Genomic DNA, 24,465 nt, shown 5'->3' on the forward strand with positions numbered 1-24,465 from the left:
CCCTCTTTGTTGAGAGCATCATGAGTTCACAGCATATATATACAGCTCTGGCTCGTACTATATATATGTAATTCGAAACAATTTGTTTCGAATTAGGTTGTATCTCAAACTAACCTAGTAATTCGAATTAACTAAATTCGAATTAGTTAAGTGTAATTCGAAACAACTTGTTTCGAATTACTTAACAATGTCTCTTCCTAGTAATTCGAATTAACTAAATTCGAATTATGTTGGTGTAATTCGAAACAACTTGTTTCGAACTTCATTCATTTGTTGCCTTCCTAGTAATTCGAATCATATCAATTCGAATTACATGTAAATATAATTCGAATTATATAATAATTCTTCCTGGTTGATTCATGTATGGATTTTTGATTTGGCTTAATTAGGTAATTTTGAGCTCTCCTTGGCTCATTTGGGTTTTTTACCCTTTTTATCAAATTTTAAAAAGAGTATATTTTTATGGTTAAGAAAAGTGTGGTAATTTTTACACTAATTAATTTGAATATGGAACTAAAGAACGTGTTAGACTCGCGTATGGAGAGGAGGGGTGCTTTACCTCGTTGTGGGATTAGAGGAAGCAGAACTCGGACCCTGCGAGTTGTGAATTACCCAGAACAAGAAAAAACCGAGGGTCCGAATTCCACGTTTCAGATTTCAAATTCCATCAGCTGCAAATCGGACCATGCGATTTGTGAAGTAAAATTTCATGACCAAAGAACTCGCATGGTCCGAGTTGTGTACTTTGAGTTTTTTAATTTTTTTAACACAAATCGGACCCTCCGATTTGTGTACTCTGAATTTTTTTCAACTTTTATACACAAATTGGATGGTCCGATTTGTGTACTCTCACAATTTTAAAAAACACCAACAATTACCATGTTAAAGTATATCACTCATTTTACTTCCATATCAAAATTTTTTAGCCTAATTTTTATAAGCGTTTTAATAATTTGGAAGCAAAAGATTGGTGGTTTACCAATATTTTGGGCCGAATGCTTCATTTGATGGGCCTACAATACCAAATAAAAAACGGGTGAGCCCATAAAAATGAACCAAACAAGCCCAAATCCAAAGGCACCATTTTCTTACACGCGAAGTTATTATAATACTTTTCTTGTAATTTTTCTTCCTTTTGGTCTAAGGTTTTACCATTTCTTGATTTTCTTGAACCCTAGCAAAGTAGCAATTAGCAAAAGACATAGCCTTCAGCATCAGAAAACAGATTGAACCTCCTTATTCTTCTTTGTGTTGGTGAAATCAAAATGGCTGGTGAATCTGATGTCTCTGAAAATGCACTTTCTTGTGCTAACTGTGGAAAACCCGCAAATCTTCAGTACTTAAACTCTTCTCTCTCTCTCTCTCTATATATATATATATATAATTTTACTGTGTACTTGTTCATATATTTTGCATGCACTTTTGAAAATTTAATCTTGTTTGGATTGAGGTATGCTGTTTTCGCATTGAATAACTTTTGATATATGCGGAAAGGCTTAGTTTTTTGGGTTTGATCAAAGTGGATTTTTGAAGTTTTCAGCTGTAGCTGCTGTTGCTGATGACAGCATTGATTTTGGGTAATTTTTGGATTATTAGAGTAGTTTCGGAAATTTCTTAGTGGTGCCTAGTTTGTTATGTTTACTGTGCTATGATGTTGAAAAACTGTGGAAGGTAGAGTTTTTGATCAATTGGGTGGTGAAAGTTACAGTTTTTTTTTTTTTTTTTTAGTCTTGCAATTCGGTTTAGGAGGTTTGGAATGATCATGTTGTAACCAGATAGGGATGCCCTTATGCATAGATGTTTATGTAAAATTTGTAATTTTTATTGTATTTTATTTTATTTTTATTCATTTTGCTCAGGTGTCCAAAGTGCATTGAATTGAAGCTTCCTCGTGAAGGTTCTGCTTTCTGGTCTGTGATTTTTTTTATCCATTTTTGTCAATGATTTGATGTCCATTTTATTATCCATTAAATTTCTGTTCACAATTATAAAATGATATGAAGACTAAAACCAAGTATAGAGTTGGAATCTTTATGGACTATTTTGCATAGGTAACACCACGTGATACAATATGAGTATGAGGTACAAAATTTTACAAAAAATAGGCTATGAGTGTGGGAAGGAAAAGTAATTAAATTATAAAATAAACATAATTTTTGAGCAAAATCATATCAAATGATATGAGATAAAACTATATCGATTATCAATGGTTTAGGTACAAGGTTTTGACTTTTTTCAGGAATAGTTTGTAGTTAGATATATGTTGTTTTTGTTACAATAGTAATATTTAGAGTTAGACGAATGAGTACACAAGTATCAAACGAGTTTACAGATACAGCAACCATTTAGGAGGGCCATGCTTTAGAGCTTATAGGTTACATTTACAAAGTACAGTGGTTGCATCACATAAAACTTTACTAATTGATGTATCGATGTCCTTTTTATATTGTTCATATTGGAGCCTATTTTGATATCTCTTGACAGCTCCCAGGATTGTTTCAAGTCTTCGTGGAGCTCGCACAAGTCGGTGCATGTGAAGGCGAAGCTATCCTCACCTGGCATGGGCACTCCAGGTGAGCAGGACTCGAGCTCACCTGGTGAAAGTTGGTTATACTGCTTGAAGAGAGGGCAGTCACGAACTCCAAAGATGCCTCACTTTGATTGGACTGGGTAATTTCTAGGACACTGAATCGCTTCATATTGTGGAATGTATGCATCTTAATTTAATGATGATTGATCAGAAACTTATGTTCATTGTTACTTATTTGCAAGGATATGATGCTGTTTAAGCATTTTTCAAATCCTTTTTTTTGTTTTTCCCATGTTCACCTTCTTTTTCATTTTTCTTATGTATTTTTGGCATTGTAGATGTATGCAGCAGTTTACAGCTAACATACATTTTCTTTTCAGCACTTTATCTTATGTTTGTAATGAACTCAATTTTTGTTGAAAGCAAAATTTCATTTATGCTTTTGTAAGGACGTTGCGGCCATATCCCATATCTGTTAAACGCATTGTTCCAGCTAATATTGATAAACCAGACTGGGCAGATGATGTGAGTTACCTGAGTTCTTCCTATTTAATTTCTTGCATTTTTTTATTTGACTCATTTTACTACAGTTTATGTGATAGCCAATAATTTGATAGCAGGGTTTATTTGTTTCTAAATTGTTCCTATCTTCTATTTCCAGGGAATTCCCAAAATTGAGCCTAATAGTGACTTCCAGCATACTGTTGAGGTGGGTAGTTTTTTAGTTTTTCATGTAGGAAATCAATGTAGGATAAAGTTGGAGATTATTTATATTTTTCTATTTAGTCTCTCTTCTAACTGATTTTAATATGTAGATTAAATCTCCAGATCTAATTGCGAAAATGAGAGAAACATGTCGGGTAAATTCTTCAAGTTTTCTATGGCATTTAGTTTTCATAGATTTTTGTGGTACTGGAGTTTTATTTGGCCCCTCTGCTATCTTACTTATTCTTGATCATATTAATTTGTAGATTGCAAGGGAGGTTTTGGATGCGGCTGCTCGTATTGTTCGGCCTGGTGTGACAACTGATGAGATTGACAAAGTTGTTCACGACACAACTATTGCTGCAGGTATTACCTTTGTTTGCCAAGTTCCATTTTCAAAATCTTCTGTTACTGTTATTACTTATTATTATAGGTATTATAATCACATGCTCTAGAGACACTTTTTCATTTATTGATGTTGTTGCTATTGCCAATTTCACTAAATAATTAGCGTTGATGGATGTTTTCCACCGATTTTCCACTTATGCAGGAGGATATCCATCACCTCTCAATTATCATTTCTTCCCTAAATCTTGCTGCACGTAGGTATTTTCCTTCTGTTCATATTCTATTCTTCTCAGATTGACCCAGGTATTTGTTAACCATGAAATCTGCTCTGTTTAACAGGTCAGTTAATGAAGTAATCTGTCATGGAATTCCTGATGCAAGGTAGACTGTTCTGTGATTTTCTCTTATTTATCCTTTTTACAGTTTTTCTTTGTTACCACTTACCAGTACCGGATTGTAGTAATAGATCTTCTGACGTCTGCCTTCATTTTAACATAAACGTCACTATCACTTTTTTGATAATGTATCTGGATACATTGAAATGTCAATGTATCTGGATACACATATACATTGATTTTTTCAATGTACCGGAAAAAAGGTCAAAAGTAACATTTGTTTTGAAAGAGTTTATTATAATCCAATGGAAAATATTTCTCTTGAAATGCCGTATCGGTAATTTACAAGTAGTGCAAGTGTAGCTATTTTGACAATTATTTCAACTTGAGAATTTCTTTTGATAATGTCATTTTACAGGAAGCTTGAAGATGGAGACATTGTAAATATTGATGTCACTGTGTACTATAAAGGTGTACATGGTGAGTGGATTAATGTATATTGATATATGTGTACACTATTGAGTTGAAGTTTATACATGACACTTGTCTTTCTGTGTTGAGTTAATGCAGGTGATCTCAACGAAACGTACTTCGTGGGAAATGTTGATGAAGACTCTCAGAAGCTGGTCAAATGCACATATGAGTGCCTTGAAAAGGCAATAGCTATTGGTATATTACCAGTGTATTTCTACTCAAGTTTGATCATCTCCATTTAGAACGTAATTGAATTTTTAAAAGTATTATAGGTGCCTTGGATTCCATTGTTTTTATGTTTTGACATTTACCTCAAAGCTTCATTGTCAATTCATACACTAACTGTAAATTCAGTTCAATGATAAATTTCAGTTAAAGTCAGAACTCAGAAGGATATGTTTTAACAGAGTGATATCAAATAATATCATATTATCTGCTTATTGATATTTAGTGAGTAATATATATATATATATTCTGATTCTTCCTTTTCTATCAATTTCAGTAAAACCCGGAGTACGATTCCGGGAAATTGGTGAAGTTATCAACCGTCATGCAACTATGTCAGGCTTTTCAGTGGTATTGCATTCTGTTCCTTTACAATTAATTTTCTTTCTTGCACAACAGATTTGTTTACTAGTTTGTCAGTTACTGATATTCTCCCTTGCCCCTTTAGGTAAAATCATACTGTGGTCATGGAATTGGAGAGCTCTTTCATTGTGCACCAAACATTCCTCATTATGGAAGTATCCTTTTCATGGTTTAAATGCACTGCAAGAAAAAAGTGATTTAACAAGAGCTGTTTTTTAACACTGCATGTCTTGGTTTCTAGCTTCTCCCCCTATCCCTGCAATTTGTTTGTTAAAAACTAACCATGATTGCAATGAAATCAAATGCAGTGAACCTTAACCACTTGCAGGAAATAAAGCAGTTGGTATTATGAAGGCTGGACAAACCTTCACAATTGAACCAATGATCAACGCAGGTATGTTTCTAAAAGGTTTAAGTTGATTACTTACATGGATACACGTCATATTTCTGATTTGGTTTTTTCATTAGGTATCTGGCGTGATCGAATGTGGCCAGATGGATGGACTGCTGTCACCGCAGATGGTAAACAAAGTGCTCAATTTGAGCACACTCTTTTGGTAAGTGCATCTTTCTTTAGTCCTGGATTCTAATGATAGATGCATATAAAAGCCACACAGTTTGAGTATTTTTGTTCTTTTCCACCCTGAAAGAAAATGGTCTTACAAGTGCTGGAAGTGACCAACTGAAAAAAAAAAAAATGAATCTTCATTGTTTCAAATTTTGGGTAAATTACATTGATTTCTCCATACCTTTTGATTTATTATGCTTAAAAGTGATCTAAGGAAGTCATTGTCCCATTTCGCAAAATACATGAACATACCGAGTATCATCAAATCCCTAGGGGAGATAGTGTATACTTTACAAATGAACAAATATATGTGCAGTATTGTCTAACCTTAGGGGAAGTTAATGTAATTTATCATTAATGCCCAGTTTGGGTAAATAATTTAAATAAGTTCTTTTGGAAAAGGAGCTTAAAACATAAGGACTTTTATTAAAAGCAGCTTATAAATAAGTTATTTTGTGTTTGGTTTTTTAGTTATAAAAGTACTTATTTTAAAGTTGTAGCGTTTGGATAAATAACGCAAAAGATAAATTTTTTTATAAAAGAGAATGAATATTAAAATAACCATGATAACAAATATTTTCCAATATTGAATGTTGATTTTACATAACCTAATCACTAATATTGTGTATGATATGGTAGGTGAAAATAAAAAATAAATATAAAATGTGTGTCAATGTATATTTTATTGCTGTTTTTTATTTTTTATTTTTACTCCTATTAGAACTCTCTTCTCTTTTATTGAGGTCAAGAACTTGTTATAATTAATTATGAAAATAATAATAAGCTATAAAATTACATATGAAAAAAATAAAATTAAAACTGAAATTTCATACCACACTTGAATACAAATTTAATAATAAAAAATAGTGATAAAATGATAAAAAAAATACTTAGAAGGAATATATGCAGTAAGTTGTTCAGATGTAATATTGTCTGAAAATGTGGTGGAGGATCAATACTTCCATCAGATGTTTCATTGAACATTGCGTGAGAATGATGGTGGAAGGTCAGTGCTTCTAGCAGACCTCGTGTGAAAATGGTGATGAAGGGTCAGTATTTTTCATAGAGTCAAGAAGGAAAGTATATTTTTTTTGTTTTAAATTTTTTTTAAGTAAGTGGTAGAATGACTTCTCGAGAAGCAAGAAGTCATATATTTCTACTTCTTCAAAAAGCTGCAAATTAACTTTTTGGGAAGTTAAAAAGCTTTTTTTAAAATAGTGCCAAACACATAGATTGTGACTTTTTATAATCCAAAAGTTAAAAAAAGTAGCTTCTGCTACTTCCCAAACGGGCTCTAAATTTTTAAAGAAATTTTCTAGAAAGACAATAGCAGTTCCTTTCTCTTTGTACTTACCTCCTTCGAAGATTTACATGACCTTGACTAAATCTTTGCAAACTCTTATATGGTATTGGATATCAGAGTACACAATACAATGATATGTTAGTGCTTTAAATCCATGGCCACTTATCTATAATTTGTTATGTTGGTGAATTTATGGCTTTATGGTACTTTTGTATCATATTTCCTAAGTACCTTAGGCTATGTATTTTGTAGTTAAATTAACCATTTTTTAACCCTTTTTTTTTTTTCAGGTGACAGACACTGGTGTTGAGGTCCTAACAGGGAGGTTGCAGACATCACCCAATGTTTTTCCATGGTTGAAATCATGAAATTTGTGGCAGTTTTCTGGAAAAAAAAAAATACATAGAATGAATAGAACATTAGACAACATTTCATTGCCCTTTCACTTCTTGCCTCTTTGGTGGATCATGATTTGTAACTCATCATAAAGTTCAACATAGATTGAATTCTTCGAAACCCCTTTTGTGACAATATAATGTTTGTTTTGTATAATTAAATGTTAGTCATTTTTAATAATCTTGTCCTATGTTCTTTTCTTCAGCTTATTTGTTGTAATCAACAAAATAATTAGATCATAAGTAGTCTTAATAAATAATATATTCTACTGCATGATTCATGTTATTTAATTTTTGGTGGTATTTGTATCAAATCCACAAATAATATATTTTTCAGCTTATTTAATTCATGTTATTTATTGTTTTGTATAATCAAGACAATAAAAATAGGCAGCTATGTAGTGATCAATATACATATAACAGTAATTGTGCTTTGTTTCTTTTTCTTATAAAAAGAAATGATTAGTTGAAAAATTAATGAAAAATTAATTTCAATAAGAAATTATTTTATTTGTTTATTTCTTTCAAAAATGCTAAAAACATGGAAGTTGAATCTCTCTCCTCTCTTCTAAGATTGAAGTTCATATATCATTTGAAGCAGTTTTTCTCAGAGGAAAACCTTTGACTTGATTCCAACAAAGCCTATTCAAATGTACAACAAAAAAATGTACAACAAACATGCTATTACATAATATATCTCTGACAATAAAATAAAATAATATATCAAAATTTTCAGAAAGTTGGATCATTAACATTAATCACAAATTTTGGCTTAGTAACATAAATGCTTCATCAATTCAAAGTACAGGGCTTCAAATTCTAACTTGTGTCTTTATTCCTTTAATTTCAAATTTTTGCTGCCTTTGTCTTAAATCTTACATTAAGAATCATCCTCCTTCGTTTTAGGTTATAGAATTATTTTCCTTTTATTTATATATTTTGCCACTTTTGCTTAGTTTACTTCTTCAATCTTCTTCCACGTGACTTCAGCTGGCTTTGCCAATTAAGAGAGTCACAGTCAACGGATCAAAAAACTATTACCAATAAGGAAGGAAAATAATAATAATTAAAAGAAAAATGCAATTGAATAACAAAATACAATAAAAAATCACTTCTTTTTAATACAAAATAAATAACTATGAATAACATTATTCATCCAAATTACACTTGATTATTAAAAGATAATAACTACCCACCCAAAGAAAAAACATGTACCTTAATTATAATAGATCAATCTAAATACATACATGAACAAATTAACAAAGGGTGGTTAATTACTTAATTAAAGCTAATTAAGCTAGCTTTAATTTTGATGATCCCTTTTTAATAATTTCAAGGCTTGGTGTTCCTTGTTGCTGCTTCCATGTACTTATGAATGAAGGCTAATGCATTGCTAGTAACTTGTGCAACATTCATGGCCTTACCCCTAATTGAAGCTGTTCTCTTACTCATTCTATGGCCAGGGAATGCATAAACACAACTACTAGCATCTGTTAAGGCAGTGCTAACCCATGTCTCAACATTGTTAATATGCCACAAGAAATCATCATTTATTGTTGATCTACTTTTGTTGTTCATCCTTCTTAGCTCCTTGATTGATTGACTAAGTTGGTCAACACTATCACTTAGTTGATTCACACAATCTTGAATTGTTTGGTACTCCCTTCTCTTCTTTCTGTCGTTATTGTTATTGTTATTGTTGTTGAGGTTGTTAATCGCGTCGAGTTCCTTGGAAACTCCCACCAAGAAGTTCTTTGTGTGGATTGCCCTAGCAAGGCTAATTGACAAGGCAACATGTGCTAAGTGTTGTGGACCGTCGATTTCATTGGTGCTGGCGAATTTCGAAAGGGAACGGATACATAGTTCACGGTAGAGAGTGCCATTGCAAGAGGACTCTATGTATGATAATGTTTGGGATTTAGGCCTTGACAATGTTGGATCAACTTTACCAAGGGTTGGGAAGAAAAGAGAGAGGAAAATTGTGACTAGAAATGTGATATTGAAAGGTGACATTCTTTTAGGATTTGGGCAATTGAAGATTGATGAGACTTTTTTCGAAGAAGAGAATTGAAGTTCTCAAAATGCTTTGATTTGAGTTTGGGAAAATGGGAATGAGTTTGGTGATTATATAGAGGAGTGTTCAAATCACTATCACATGATAAGTTGCATGTTACGTGATTTTATGTCCACTATGCATGCAATGAGTTGCGCTAAGAAAGAACAATAGGGCATATATTATAAAATTTTAATAGCAATTGGTCGGTCAAAATAATAGACATAATTAAAATAGAAGATTAGCATTACCGTTTGTTATTCAATTAAGCATTATTACATTACATTATTATTGTCATTACATGTGCAATTAATAGTTAATTCAAGTCAAAGGTATTCCCACTCTACGTAACCAAAGAAAAAACCTACTAGTGTAACCCTATGTGCTATGTGGAAGAAGATTGTTTAATTGTTTGCCCTTATTTGACAAAGGTTGCCACAAGGATTTTAAATTGTAGTTGTATTATTCGTGAGTATATAATTGTTACTATTACAATGGTTACTGTTACATTAGGGCCAGTCCAGCTAGGCACGTCGGTCAAACCGACCCGAAGACATCCTGACCCAATCGAATGGGTCGACACGCATGACTCGTCCGATTGACGATTCGGTCACACACCCGCGATGCCAGTTGCATGCCAGTTGTGGAGAAGGAACTTTTTTAGAAGAAGGCCTTCTCCTGTGGGGCTCGCCCTACTGACAAAATATATAAGGGGAGGGTCCTATCCCTCCCCCAAAGTACGTCACCCTACTCTGAGCTCTCATATCACCTATACACGCGATTGACTTGAGCGTTGGAGTGTCATTGCAGGTGACATCCCCTTCTTCACTTAGAGTGCTCGGAAGCTCAGCTGCTCTTTCGTACATATCACTAGAAGAAGACAGGCGGTAACCCACCTCCCCATCTCGAGACCTCTACGAACAGTCCGGTACCCGACTCACCATACAGTTATAATAACTATACAATTTTAACAATAGTTAAAAAATATTAGGTTTGATTACTCTGTTAGTTCCTATAGTTTCACGAAATTTTTAATTAGGTCTCTATACTTTTTTTTAATTAGGTCCCTGCACCAAATTTTTTTTTCAATTAGGTCCCTCTTAGTAGTAATTGGCTTAATTTTATGGGACCCCACTAAAAAAAATGGTGCAAGAACTCAAATAAAAGGAAAAAAAATTATAGAGACTCAATTGAAAAAAAAATTGGTGCAGAGACCCAATTAAAAGAAAAAAAAGTATAGGGACCTAATTAAAAATTTCGTAAAACTATAGAGATCAACAGAATAATTAAACTAAAATATTATTAAAGTTAAAATAATATTTTTTTATATTTTGATAATACATTTTTAGTTTAATTTTAATATATTGATAGTATAATTTTACATAATTATCCAGTTATATTTTTATTTTAGATGACTATTCATATGATTAATATAAAAGATAATTATTTTTATTGATGTAATATTACATAATTAAATATATAAAATTATTTTACACGTCTATCAAAATTAAAGTCATAATTTTTACTTTTATTTTTTAACTTTAAAACCGTTGTCAAATAATAAAAAAAATATTTTAATTTTAGCAACATAATAATATGCATAGCATGTACCATGCATGTATTATGTATATTATTGTAGCGATGATTGCGATATAAAATTTGTGTGTTTACAACTAAAATATTATTAGTCTATATATTATGACACGTTGCAACTTGATGCGATGCGTTATGATTTTAATGCAAAGCTCAATTATTGTATGGCTAATTAAGGTTGCAAACGACAACTTAAAATCATGGTAATTAACTAGTATGTTATATGAAGTAGTCAATTATGGCTCAAAACTTACAATAAATTAGTGTCACCCGGTATGAAGGGTTAATTAGACCTTGACCTTATCACCTTAATATAAAAATAAATTCCGATTAATTAAGTGCGGAGTTAAAAAAGGGATGCAATGCTTAGGAAGGAAAAGAGCATGAAAGTGACTTGAATAATTAGGAATAATTAAATAAGATATTGTTAATGATAATGTAGGCTGAAGCATGGTGCAACATGGAGCTTTTTAGGCGATACCAACGGATTTATGTCTCAAAAATTATTACAACACACATGCGTGTAGCTAATTAATTGGTTGGCAAAATAATAATACCAACACCGCCAACAAGATTAGAAGATTACAGGTAGGCGTAATTTTCTTTAATTAAACAATATTATGTTTAATTAATTCTTGGTTGCTGGGTTTTGCAAGTGGAGTGAGACAGTAAGATATTGTAATGTTCCAGCAACAACAAATACTATAATCCAATTCAAACGAAGTTTCTTAACTATGATATATTAAAAACTTGCAATTTACATTAATAATGATTCAATATAAACCCCCTTAATTTTACTATTATAAAATAGATAAAATCAAGAAGAATTGAAGAATTTTGTGATGGATTTATAAATTCTTAAAAAAAAAAGTACCAAGTAAGTTTTTGAGAAAATTTTGTAATGGACTTATAGATTATTAAGAAAATAAAATTGCTAAGTGAGTCCTCAAAGAATTGTAACATTGAACTGAAGAGTTAAAATTCTTTATAATTTTTCAAGAACTCATTTGGTACATTTGTTTTTCTTAAAGGCATATAAATCCAACACAATAATCTTAATACTTTTTTTTTCTTCTGAAAAACATTTAAATTGGTTGCAAAACTCACCCTGAAATAAAAATCTAACATTTTTTACCTAACTCATGACTTGGGAAGGAAGGAAAGCAACATATTGAAAACCATGGGCTCTGGTTCAATCACTTGGAAATCACAACTGAGATTTTAAATTTTATCTTGTTTTCTTGTCTTTGAAACTTGTCTGTTATTAAGTACCTGAAAGACATTATAAACAAGAAAAATAAAAATTATAAGGTGTTATTTTCTTTATTATTAATAAGTGGAAAATATTTGAACGTCTAAGTAATTGTACTTGGATGTTAAAATGACATTAATTTTTTAGATGCTTAAATAAAATCATTCCTAGATATTAATGTGACTAAAGGATGGTGTATAAGTATTTTGCATAGAATTTTAAGACAGGTTTGCATCTAAATGGTGGAATATAGACCGCTTAACTTAATAATAATGGTGATTTTAAGGTTTGAATACGTGATTTTAGATTGCATTTGTTTACAGGCACAAGTCATCAAAATATGAATCTAAAGACACAAAATCATATTTGGTAGATTAGGCAAAGATAAAAATATTGTGTCCAAAGACACTGGATTAATATATTTTGTGTCTTTTTTAACATAGAAATACTAGTAAAAGACATAACTTATTTTTTATTTTTATTTTTTTAATTATTCTCATCAATTTTTCATAATTATATTTTTTATTACTATATTTTTTTTACATTTTTTGTATAAAAAAAAGAGTAAATTAAACTTTTACAATTTATTCTAATTTATTATCAAACAAAATGCAAAAACACTAATTTCTCTGTATCTGTCCTTGTTATGTTGTTCTTAATTAATTGTCTTATCCTGTTTCCATAATTAAATATATCTTTAGTCATATGAAGACAACTCAATTGTTACTTTAAGCTCTTTTATATAGATAATAATTTGATTTAATAATTTATTGAATTATTACTTGGCTAACTGTGATTAAAGAATTCTTCTGATTACCAATTCACTGATTGTTGTATTAACGAAAAAAAAGTGGAGATATGAAAGGACCGAGGAGAATGAAGCCTCTTGGAGAAGGTTGTTGTTCTTAAAGTGGACAGCCAAATATTTCAGGAAATTACATTTATATTTTTGTGAAGTTGTTAGTAGACAATTAGAAATATTCAAATTAAAATAAAAAAAATAAAATATGTATGAAGAGTGAATTCGAAAACAAAAATAAAATAGCCTAAATACAATTATGTTTGAAGAGATTCTCACTCATACAACACTTGATTTGATAGAGCTTTAAGATATGCCCCATCTTCAAATTAATTGCTAATTCTACAAGAAATTTCTAAAATTCGCTATTCAATTATTTTCAATCTGAGTTACAAAAGATAAAATCCCTTATTTATATCTTAATTTTCCATCTTTTTTTTTTTTTTATCATGATATCTTAATTCTCCATTTCTCCTAACTAAATTTATTAGTTGCTTAATGGGCCTAATACTAATAAAGCTTGAGCCTTTTCTGTTTGGCCGGAATTAGTCATGTCAACAAATACCCAATTACCAAAAATTATATATATACATATGTAATGACTCGCACATTTTTCAACTAAATAATTAACTACCAAAATAATAAAACTTATTAAAATAAAATAATTAAATATATAATAGACTAATACTCAAATTTAATTACAATAATATATTTTTTTTATAAAATATCAAATACATATTTTATATGTCTATGTTAATTGATAAGTATATGCTAGACAAGTATATATAGCATGGTTGTTTATTTTTTTTTTTTTTCTCATTTTAGCCTTGTCTCACCATAGGACCTTTTTTCGAAGTCTAGTTTGTGTTACAATTGCATTATAGATAATAATAACTCCCACATGTCCCTTCCCACCAAAAGTCCAAAACCAATGATACTCCAAAATAAAATATAAAGTGGAAAACTTGTATATACCTTACAATCCCCTTCCTACAAACACTACAATTTTGAGTGCAACATGTTTCCACAATACAACAAGGCACTTGACAATGAACAAGGATAATTAAGAACATGGCTATCAAACTCAAGAGTTTATCTAAATCCATCAGGTTTAGGTAGGCTTGAACTGAAAAACTCAAAACTCATAAGCTTGTAAAAGCTTACTCGTACGACGAGTTTATACGAATCGACGAGTTTAGCTCGAGAGTTAGAGTTTGACAACCTTGATTACGAGACTCAATTAACCTCAACAACAACTAAAGGGGATCTTAACAGTTACAGACACAACATTATCTTACAGTTAAGGAAAAGTGAAGTCCAAATAAACCACATAGAAACATATGAATCTTCTGAAAGGTTTGCCCTGCCAAATTTAGGATCATTCAGCAACTTTCATACCAGATAGATAGACTTTGCTCTGAATCACGCTTCCACCAATCCAGAATCCAGGCATAACCATCAAACCAACCTTTGGTTTTTCATCGTTGTCTTCCATTATCAGATTCTTGACCACGCTTTCCATGTAAACATCGGAGAACTCGCTCCCACCTTTAACCTGAAAGACCTTGACATTCGGCTCGAAAGAATAGGCCAATCTGTGCAAAAGCCAAATTGACTTGGCCAATTTTAGAAAAGCTTGGTAAAATGGAGTCCTTGGGTGCCCTCCACCCATTACGTAATTTCGTTGATCTAAATTTCCAAAGAATGATGCTTCCATCTTTGGATGAACCACCACAAGGTATTTGCTCCTGCAAAATTTCCCGAAAATGGAATCTGGATTTTGTCCTAGCATGTCTAAGGGATCCATCTCCCTTAAAGCAAGAAATTGGTGGAAGAAGCTCTCTTTGGTGACCGTAATATTTTCTGAATTGACAGAGAAGCTTTCTTGCTCAAAGCCGCTGAACATTCTTTGGCATATGTAAGACTCGAAGGCATATTTCTTGTGAGCTCTTTTCGCATAAATGACATCAGGTTCTATTGAGTTTGCAGCTGCATCAAGGTCCCACCCAGCAGCTTTCATCATGTTGATCAAAGGTTTAGAAAAATCGTGAATGGCTTTCGCGGCTGCATCCACGGAAGAGGTAAAGAGATCTGGAGTTAGATCAACAGGGAAAAATCCATTTTCATTCTCTGATTCCTTGGTTGACAAACCTCTAAGCTTCAGATTTTTCTCTAGTTTGGCTCTTTTCTGGCTAGCTTCCTCAATCTGCTGCTGTAATTGATGGATCTCTGAATCTTTATTCTGGATTTCAGACTGGAATTTCTTCACCATGACCTCATAGGTTTTCAGGAGGCTCTGCTGTTCTTGAATTTCTGCGGCTAAACGGGAGTCTTGGGGAGAAACACACACCGGTTTTGGGTTGTTTTCCCTGTAGAAATGCTTGAGCTCAGACAAAGTTTTCAGCTCGCTGATAACAAGTTTATCGGCATTTTGGATTTTATCAGGGTCATAGGGGGTATGAGCGGATTGCAGCTGGATATAAGCCGACTTAAGGGAAGAGATATTTGTAAAGATTTTAGAAATAAGGGTTTCCATAGCTTCCGGATTCTGATTCATGGCCTCTTCCATTGGTTGAGGGTGGACCTTCTGACTGTTGCTCTCGCGTAATTGAGTGTCTTTCGCTCCAGTGGGTAGCATAGCTAACACCAACAAAGGGGCAGTTTAACAAAGCTTGCAGTCAACAGAATCAAAATTAAGACACAACCTGCAAGCTTCCGAAGAAGTTCAATCGAGGAGATAAGTGCAAAAAATTATTTATTTTCACATTTCACAAATAAAGTGCTTAAGCTCGACAAGAATATAAATAGATTAAATTGAACTTATTTCATGTCAGATGCTGTTTTTCGCAAGGGGAACTTTTCTGCCGAGTAGTCTTAAGGTATTTTACAAGTTAAATATTTTTCAATTTCAAATAAAATATATACAAAAATATGCATGGAAAGTAAGGCACCATAAGAAAGTGGCAATATGATGAAGATGTAAACATAGAAAGCGAGTAATTATTCAATCATTAAGCAATATAACAACTCATGAATACAAAAAATAAGTGAATTCCATTCTGCCAATCACAAGCCCAATGTTTATTGATTTAATCCTCTAATTCCATCTAAGGCTCCAATTCACTCTTTTCTCTAAGTCACTTTCTTTCAGGATACAAAGTCAATACCTAGAAAACACCACAAGTCTACAAGCATTCTGTCCACTCTTTACCTACGTGTCTCCAAAACTGATTTCTAATTCCTCTTATGACTTAAAAAGTAAAACCAAATAGTATGTAAAGGCTCATGATAGTTAGTTCTCAGAATATAAAATAGTGGACCAATTAGGACAACCTAGTAAACAAAGGTACTCGATTTCAGATAAATCACCTCAGGGATCATGGATATTAATTTGTTACATAAGGAAAGTTCACCAGATCATGTCTCTCCTTCACCTAACTACAACCTGTACATCAAATTTGCTATGATGTGATCCCAACAAATCTGGAATCTCTTCTATATTGAGTCTAGGAAACCGCAACAAGAATATCAGAATAATCCAGTCTTTAATCTAACATCTAATTATGCAGTTAATATTACTACAAATACAATAGAGATTGCTATATATGCAAAAATACAAGGGTGACCCATTTGCCAAAAAGGTTGATCAGTCAGAAAAGTTCAGGTGTTCCACAACATCAAATTGTGAATGTTCAAAGTACAAAATATCATATTAATACACTTCGCAAAACGCAAAAATAAGAAATAACTAAAAATTAGGTATAGAAAAGAAAAATGTGGGAGTGAGATTTTTCTACCTAGAAAGACTGCATTTCAGGAAGAGAATGCATCCAGCAAGCATAACATCCTTGAACCTAAAAAGCTGAAAAAAATAAAAAAGTTAAGGCATAATATGAGAAGAAATAGCTGCAATTATTGCTTTGTACACTCAACTCCAAATTCCGAATCAAAATTCAACAGATATTTTGCATTAATCTGGTTTCAGAAAACACAACCCAAAATCTCAATCAATAGAAAGGGATGATTTTTATTATAAAGAAATGATGGGCAGCATAAAAAAAACAATCTTAATGTAGCGAATTCATAAACACACACACACACACACACACACACACACACACACACACAGAGAGAGAGAGAGAGAGAGAGAGAGAGAGAGAGAGAGAGAGAGAGAGAGATCTGTGGTTACCTTTGGTGGGAGAATGGAAGAGTGTGTGAAGAGCAAGTTGGAGTTGGGGTGTTCAAGTTGGGAGGAGGTGACAACATCAGAGGAATCAAAACCCTATACCAACCATACGGAAATTCGAAGCAACTTGTCGTTTTATGTTTTCTTATTAGTTATTACACTCTTTTATTTCATTTTTATTTTCTTCCTCTTAAGCACCCTATTCTAAGCAGGGTTAATAATTTTTTTTTTCCCGAAAGGATGGTTCACGTTTCAAGTTCATATAAAGAAATGAAACTTTTTTAAATATTTCTAAAAATACCGGTCGTTTTAACAGATGATTTTAATATATATATATATATATATATAATCATTAAAATTAATAGTTAAAATTATTAGAATAATGATATTTTTGAAATATCTAATTTTTAAAAAAAAAAGCTAATAAGTATTTTAAATTTTAAAATATTAGTTAAGGTTTTAAATATAAAATAAATTTTATATTAAAAAATTAAATTTTCAAGTTTTCAAAGTATTTATGGAATAAAAAATAAAAAGTTTAAAATAGAGTTTTGCTTAAATTAGTTTATGAAATTCAATAAATTTATGTGTTTATTTTCATGAAAAACTTAAAAGATAATTTATTTAATAAAAACTTTTCGGTCTTTAAACAAGTTTTTTTATTAAGATTATTTAATGATAATCAATTTTTTTTAAATTGATAAATATATTACAAAAATATTTAAAATTAATTTTGTGTCTTTTCAATAAAAAAAACTTTATATATTAAGAATCTTAAGAGCAAAACTCAAATTTTTTAATTATTTTTGAAAATTTATCGAGTGTCTTTATTTGCAAAATCATTTATATTATTTAGTGATAGAAATGGAAGAATACAGAGAGAAGAGAGATATTGAGGAGAGATTTGAATTAAAAATTGAAATAGAATAACTATTGTGCTATTTTTCAATTTTTTACAACAGAATCATAACCTTCTATTTATTCAGCAGAATTGGTTAGAGGACCTTATCTCTAAAAAGTTAATAACCTCTAACTAAATCAGTTATAGCTAACTAACAGTTTTACTAACTGTTGCTCATATCTTCAATATCCTCTCTCAAACTTGAAGATATTCTTGCAGTAATTTTAAGTTTATCTTTACACTTGTTGAAAGGTTTTGCTGACAAGAATTTAGTAAAAATGTCAGCCACTTGATCCACTGCACTAATATGAACAACACTTAGCTGATTCTGATTTATTCTTTCTCTAACAAAATGTAAATCTAACTCAAAGTGTTTAGTTTTGCTGTGCAAAATGGGATTAGCTGCCAGCAAAACTACACTCATGTTATCGTAATATAGAGTGAAAATAGTGTCAACTTGGATGTGAAGTTCCTTGAGAATATTTTGAAGCCAAACTATTTGAAAATCTGCTTTGGCTAGTCCCCTATACTCAACTTCTGTGTTGGATCTGCTGACAAAGGGTTGTTTCCAGTTACACCAAGATACCAGGTTTGCACCAAGATAAAGTCCATAACCATAAGTGAATTTTCTGTCATCAACATCTGATCCCCAATCTGAATCACAAAAAGCATAAATTCTTAAGTCAGTGCTGGAATTAAACAAAAGACCTTGTTCTATGGTCCTAGCAAGATACCGTAACAATCTCTTCACAGATTTCCAATGATTAATCAAGGGTCTTTGCATATATTAACTTAATTTGTTAACACAATAAGGGATTTCTGGCCTTGTTAAGGTAGCATATTGTAGAGACCCTATAACAGATCTATATAATGTTGCATCATCAAAGATATCATTTTCTTCTTTAAATAGTTTAACACTTGCAATAATAGGAGTTGAAACTCCTTTCAATTCTGCCATGCCAACTTTCTTCAATAGGTCAGAGATGTATTTTGTTTGGATAAGATGATAAGTTCCCGAATCAATCTTACATGCTTCTATTCCAAGAAAATAACTAAATTTACCAAGATTTTTTAAGAAAAAAATATTGTGAAGCTGGTCTATAGTATTTTGAATGGCGATTGTATTATTCCTAGTAATAAGTTTATCATGATATATATATATATATATATATATATATATATCATGATAGTAGGATCATGCTTGACAAATAAAGAGTGATCTGACTTAGTTTTGATGAAACCAAATAAAGTTAAAGTTGAAGAAAGTTTAACAAACCATGCTCTTGGGGCTTGTTTTAAGCTATACAAGAATTTTTTCAATCCACAAACCTGTCAAATATCACCTTGAGAAAATCCTAGAGGTTGTTTCATAAAAACCACTTCATTTAAATTCCCATTCAAAAATTCATTATTGAAATCGAACTACCGAATCTGTCAATGATACTTTAATGCAATGGTGAGAACAATTCTTATGGATGAAGGTTTGATTACAGGGGGGAAAAACCTGTTCATAATCAACCCCTTCGACTTGGTGGTTACTCTTTGCAACCAATCTAGCTTTATACTTAGCAATATCTCCATTTGATTTTCTTTTAATAGCATAAATCCACCTGGTACCGATCACCTTGGCAGTAGGGGGAGGAGTTTCTAAACTCCATGTTTGATTCTTATATAAAACTTGCAGCTCCTCCAACATGGCTTGATGCCAATAAGGTGAATGTAAAGCCTGTGCAATGGTGATAGAAATATTATTATAAAGATCAAGATTGGAAGAAGTAGTAGATGAGAATAGTTTTGGTTTTGCAATACCAGGATTAGATCTGGTTTGCGTTGAGTGAGTATTAGTTAAAATTTTTTATTTTGGAGAATTCCAAATTGTATTTCTAACCCTGAAATAGGGACACTATCTGAGTGGTGTTAAGCTATATTGGCTTTAGAGGGATGAATTAGCTCATTTGGTTTTTGGTTAAAAGCTTGCTTAGGTGATGATGCATCTAAGGAAGAGTGAGGAAGATGGTCAGAATTAGAACTAGATGGAATTGGTTGGTAGGATAAATGAAGAGCAGAACTAGACTCATTATTAAAATGTGAATTTGAAGAAGTATGAGTTATAATAGGCAGTACCAAAGATGTATGAGGAAATTGTTGCTTAGGCAAAGCAAGAGGTGAGGATGGAAAAAGAATAGAATATGAAAACTTAGATTCATCAAATATAACATGACGAGTAATAATGTTTTTTTCAGTTTTAGTGAGACATTTATATCTCTTATGATTAGGAGCATAACCTAAGAAGATGGATAATTGAGATTTGTAGTCAAATTTATTAGTAGAATATGGTTTAAGACAAGGATAGCAAGCACACCCAAAGATTCTAAGAAAAGAATAGTCTGGTTTATGAGGTGAAGGAGTTCATAAGGAGTGATATTTTGAGTATTTGGAGAGGGTAGTCTATTGATGATGTAGGTTGCCAAAAGGAAGGCATCGTCCCAATGTATCAAAGGAAGAGAATCTCTTGCAAGCATTGCAAGACCAGTTTCAACAATGTGACGATGCTTCCTTTCGGCCCGTCCATTTTGTTAATGAGTGTATGGACAAGAGAAATGATGAGTGATACTGTGAGTAGCAAAAAAATTAGTGATTTGTGTAGATAGGTATTCACGGTCATGGTCAGTTTGTAAAGCTTTAATCTTTAGACTTGTGTGAATTTTAAGATTAGCTTTGAATTGTAAAAAAGTATGAAATGCCTGAGATTTAGAATGAAGAATATAAACACATGTATACCTAGTAAAAGCATCAAAAATGAGATATAATAATTGAATCCATGATATGAAGTAATAAGAACAGGTCCATAAATTTGAATACACCATTTCAAGAGGAGCATTAAAGTTAAATTTATCTAGAGAGAAAAGAAGAAAGTGCATTTTTGCCATACAACAGAATTCACAAACATGAGAAGTGACTTTATTTGATTGAACATCCAAATTACAATGTCTCATTACATTTAGAATAGTATTTATGCCATAGTGGGCAAGTCTATCATGCCACAATTTATATGAGTTCAAATTAGCATGAAAAACTTTATGATAAAAGATGTCAATTTGCACTAAATTCTTATCAGCATTGTCAGATTTAGTTTGAGTAACAGCTACTCTATCAAAATGATAAATGCGATTCTTAAGAATTCCTTAAAGAAGAATCTCCTTTGTAATATGGGATTTAACAAAACAGTAGTTAGCATGAAACCCAAAAAAACACTTGTTATCAAGCAGAAACTTTTGTTTTGTATCAAGATTAATAAGATATGAGTGACCATATTGAGTAATACTATTACCTGTACCATCACCTAGCATAATCTGTTCAGAATCATTGTAATCAGATGAGCAAACTAGATTGTTTGGATCAGATGTAACATGATGATTGGCACCTGTATCAGAAAGCTAGGAAGAATCTGACAAGGCAGAAGGAGTTGCAAGATAAGCACGAGGAGCATGAAATAATGATGGATGTAGAAGAGCCAAAGGTGTATTTATTTGTTGATTTGTGGAATTTTGAGAAGAATGATGAAAGTTGTGATCGAAGCGATGGAAGCAAGAAAAGGCCACATGTCCAAGTCTCCTACATACTTGACACCGAGGCCTAGAGTCCAAAGAAGAGTATCTGCCACAGCGAGAAAATCTACCACCCCTTCCACGAAGTCCATAGAAATTTGCTCTTCAAAGTGGTCTTGCATACGGAGGAGTTGTTTGTGTGTAATTGGCAGAAACTAATCCAAAATCAGATTTTCAAAAACGATCGAACATATGTTCATGAGCTAGAAGGAGGGATTCAGCTTCCATTAGAGAAATTTACTCAATGTTTGTCATTACAACAGAGATATACAATGCATAATCCTCAGACAAGTCTTCAGTAATGGCAGTAATATGATCATCAAGGGAGAGGGATATAACCACTTGCTTCTAGAGAATCCATAATCTTTCTTATCTTGATGAGATATTCAATAGCAGAAGTTCCACCTTTTCTAATTGACTTAAGTTCAAAATTTAATTGTTTTCTTGATTTTTGAAGTTTTAGAGAAATAATATTGAATTTTTGCCCAAACCTAGTATGCAAATGCACAATCTAACATTTTGTTCTTGAAACTATCATCAATTGATGAAAGAAGCCAGGTCATGAGGTAGTGATCTTTAGTCTTCCATTTCTTGTAGGATTCTGATTCTGTTCCTGCAATTCGAGCTGCTTCATTATCAAATTTGGTTGGAATTTTTTCTGGATTAAGATGATCCACCAATTCATTAGTATTGATGATATGAAGAGCCAAGTGTTGCCAGGTCTTGAAAGAGTTTTCATTGAGTTTATCTATCATAGGTGAAGAAAAAGTAGTTGAATTTGTAGAAGAATGTGAAAAAGAAAAGTGTAGGATAATTGCTACTTATGATACCATGATAGAAATGGAAGAATACAGAGAAGAGAGAGATTGGCGAGAGATTTGAATTGAAAATTGAAATAGAATAACTATTGTGCTATTTTTTAGTTCTTTACAACAGAATCATAACCTTTTATTTATGCAGCAGAGTTGGTTAGAGGACCTTATCTCTAAAAAGCTAACAACCTCTAACTAAATCAGTTATAGCTAACTAATAGTTTGACAAACTGTTGCTCATATCTCCAATACTTAGAGCTAGTGAAGGTTATTAGAAAATGCTACAAATTAACATATAAATGCAGTTTGATTAATTAATATGCTAGTGAATTTAACCATCCAAAAACAAAAAGAAAGAGTTATGTCAAAGACAAGAAGCTAAGGTTCATATAGTTATAAAACTTAGGGGGTAAAACCTTTTTTTATTAATTCTATGCATCGCTCTCATTTTGGTGATCACTTTTTAATGAGTTTTGTATATAAATAAGTATTGGTTGAGTTAAACTTTAACGTGGATTCTGAAATTTACATACTATACTAATTTAATTCTTGATTTATCGATTATATTGTTTGTGTTTTTAAATTTGTAAAAAATTGCACCTAATTGATCACTCATTCTATTTCCAGTTAATTAGTCTGTCGTCAGCTAGTAATATAGCATTGATATGATAAATGAGTGTCATATTGTACATCATAAAACGACGTAGTATGGTTTTTTGGCAATAAAATGCACTGAAACGACGTCGTTTGAAAATTTAAAGAATTAAACCCCCCAACGTTGCTGATCACTTCATCTTCTTCTTCTTCTTTTGAACTCAAACATTCAGCACTATAAAATCCTCGTGCCTATAACTGTTACCTAAGGTTTGAACGGTGAAATTATCCGACTTGGTAGAATTCGCTCACACTCTGATCTTTGTCCGCAATCATATTCGTTGAGCGAGGAAAGGAAAAAGAGTTCTTTGTGAAACACTGAGGTAAGTCTGTACTGGATTAAAAAAAAGTTACAGTCTTTCTATTTAGGTATACATCATTGTGTGTATTTGGTCAGAATTTTGTGTAGGTTGATAAAAAATTTTTTACTATTCATTATCTAGTTGGGTTTATGTATGTTTCGTGGGTAATGGAGAAATTTTTTTTATGTTCTGTTTTCACATAGGAAAGATGGATATTTTCTTCAATGCAATTTTATTTGAATTGGTTGATGGCTATTTCTGAAATTTTTGTTTGTGTGTGAGGAGTTAAGCCTCAATGTAGTCCCTGAAATTACACTCAAGCCTCATAATATTCCCTGAACTTAAAAATTACCCATATTCATCCCTGAAGTTGCACTCCGGGACTCAGACTTGTCCTTCCAGAACATTTTGTCTACCTGGCGCTACCGGAAAGCTGAGTTAGCATCCGTCATGACACGTGGGCATTATAGAAACGACGCCGTATTGGCTATGGCGCCAAAATGACATGAAACGATGTTGTTTCACGCTGAAAGCCTCCCTTCCTTAACATTACACTAACGTACTGTCTCCCCCCTCTCAAAACACAAAACAAACACAACACAAACTGAGGTTTCATCTTCCCCGATACACTCACCAAAGGTGTCTATGTAATTGCATTAACCGCACCGATTTCAGTGGAAAACTGAGGCTCTGGAGCATCGCTTTTGTCATCTCCTTCATACACAGAGTTGTAAAGGTTGGTTTCTCTGAAACAGGTAAGCCAAAAATGAAAAAAAATATGCGATTTCTCTATTTTTTTTATATTGTTGTTAATTTAATATTCACAAAAGTTTAGTCTATTTTTTCGATTGTAATCTGTGGGTATGAATGCATCTGTTTTGTGCTCTATGCTAGGGTTTGATTAGAACTAGGTTTCTTAGTTGTTTGGCCAACAAAGTTATAGACTGGGAGTGTTTCTTGTATTTTGTTGACATGAAAACTTGTTCTTTATGTGTTAGGGTTTACTGCAGTTAGTTGTGGATTTTTGAAGTTGTTAATGTGTTTCAGGACAATGACTAT

The 24,465-nt window shown here is 32.0% G+C and overlaps 3 protein-coding genes across 5 annotated transcripts; 1 reads left to right on the forward strand and 2 right to left on the reverse strand.

Moving 5' to 3' along the window:
• Positions 1 to 1,075: 1,075 nt before the first annotated feature.
• LOC112752475 (methionine aminopeptidase 1A) lies at positions 1,076 to 7,520 on the forward strand. The gene is made up of 16 exons (XM_025801548.2): positions 1,076 to 1,336; positions 1,860 to 1,910; positions 2,485 to 2,670; positions 2,980 to 3,055; positions 3,192 to 3,239; positions 3,346 to 3,390; positions 3,502 to 3,601; positions 3,786 to 3,837; positions 3,923 to 3,964; positions 4,337 to 4,398; positions 4,489 to 4,587; positions 4,895 to 4,968; positions 5,066 to 5,135; positions 5,309 to 5,374; positions 5,449 to 5,537; positions 7,142 to 7,520. The coding sequence occupies exons 1-16, from the start codon at positions 1,266 to 1,268 to the stop codon at positions 7,217 to 7,219; spliced, it is 1,209 nt and encodes a 402-aa protein (XP_025657333.1). The 5' UTR covers positions 1,076 to 1,265; the 3' UTR covers positions 7,220 to 7,520.
• A 915-nt stretch (positions 7,521 to 8,435) lies between these two features.
• Positions 8,436 to 9,355, reverse strand: LOC112720187 (pectinesterase inhibitor 9). Its single transcript, XM_025771041.3, has one exon. The coding sequence runs from the start codon at positions 9,257 to 9,259 to the stop codon at positions 8,579 to 8,581; it is 681 nt and encodes a 226-aa protein (XP_025626826.1). The 5' UTR covers positions 9,260 to 9,355; the 3' UTR covers positions 8,436 to 8,578.
• A 4,533-nt stretch (positions 9,356 to 13,888) lies between these two features.
• On the reverse strand, positions 13,889 to 17,426 carry LOC112752491 (protein GRAVITROPIC IN THE LIGHT 1). Of its 3 annotated transcripts, none has more exons than XM_025801550.3 (3): positions 17,133 to 17,426; positions 16,741 to 16,805; positions 13,889 to 15,648 (listed from the first exon to the last, which is right to left on the reverse strand). In XM_025801550.3, exon 3 carries the CDS (start codon positions 15,579 to 15,581, stop codon positions 14,322 to 14,324), a length of 1,260 nt encoding a protein of 419 aa, XP_025657335.1. In that variant the 5' UTR covers positions 15,582 to 15,648; positions 16,741 to 16,805; positions 17,133 to 17,426; the 3' UTR covers positions 13,889 to 14,321. The 3 variants fall into 3 exon arrangements, with proteins under 3 accessions (XP_025657335.1, XP_025657334.1, XP_025657336.1); XM_025801549.3 differs by having other exon boundaries at positions 13,889 to 15,655; positions 17,133 to 17,363; XM_025801551.3 differs by having other exon boundaries at positions 13,889 to 15,583; positions 17,133 to 17,292.
• Positions 17,427 to 24,465: the final 7,039 nt, after the last annotated feature.

The sequence above is a fragment of the Arachis hypogaea genome, chromosome 2 (assembly GCF_003086295.3).
Source record: "Arachis hypogaea cultivar Tifrunner chromosome 2, arahy.Tifrunner.gnm2.J5K5, whole genome shotgun sequence".
NCBI lineage: Eukaryota > Viridiplantae > Streptophyta > Magnoliopsida > Fabales > Fabaceae > Arachis > Arachis hypogaea.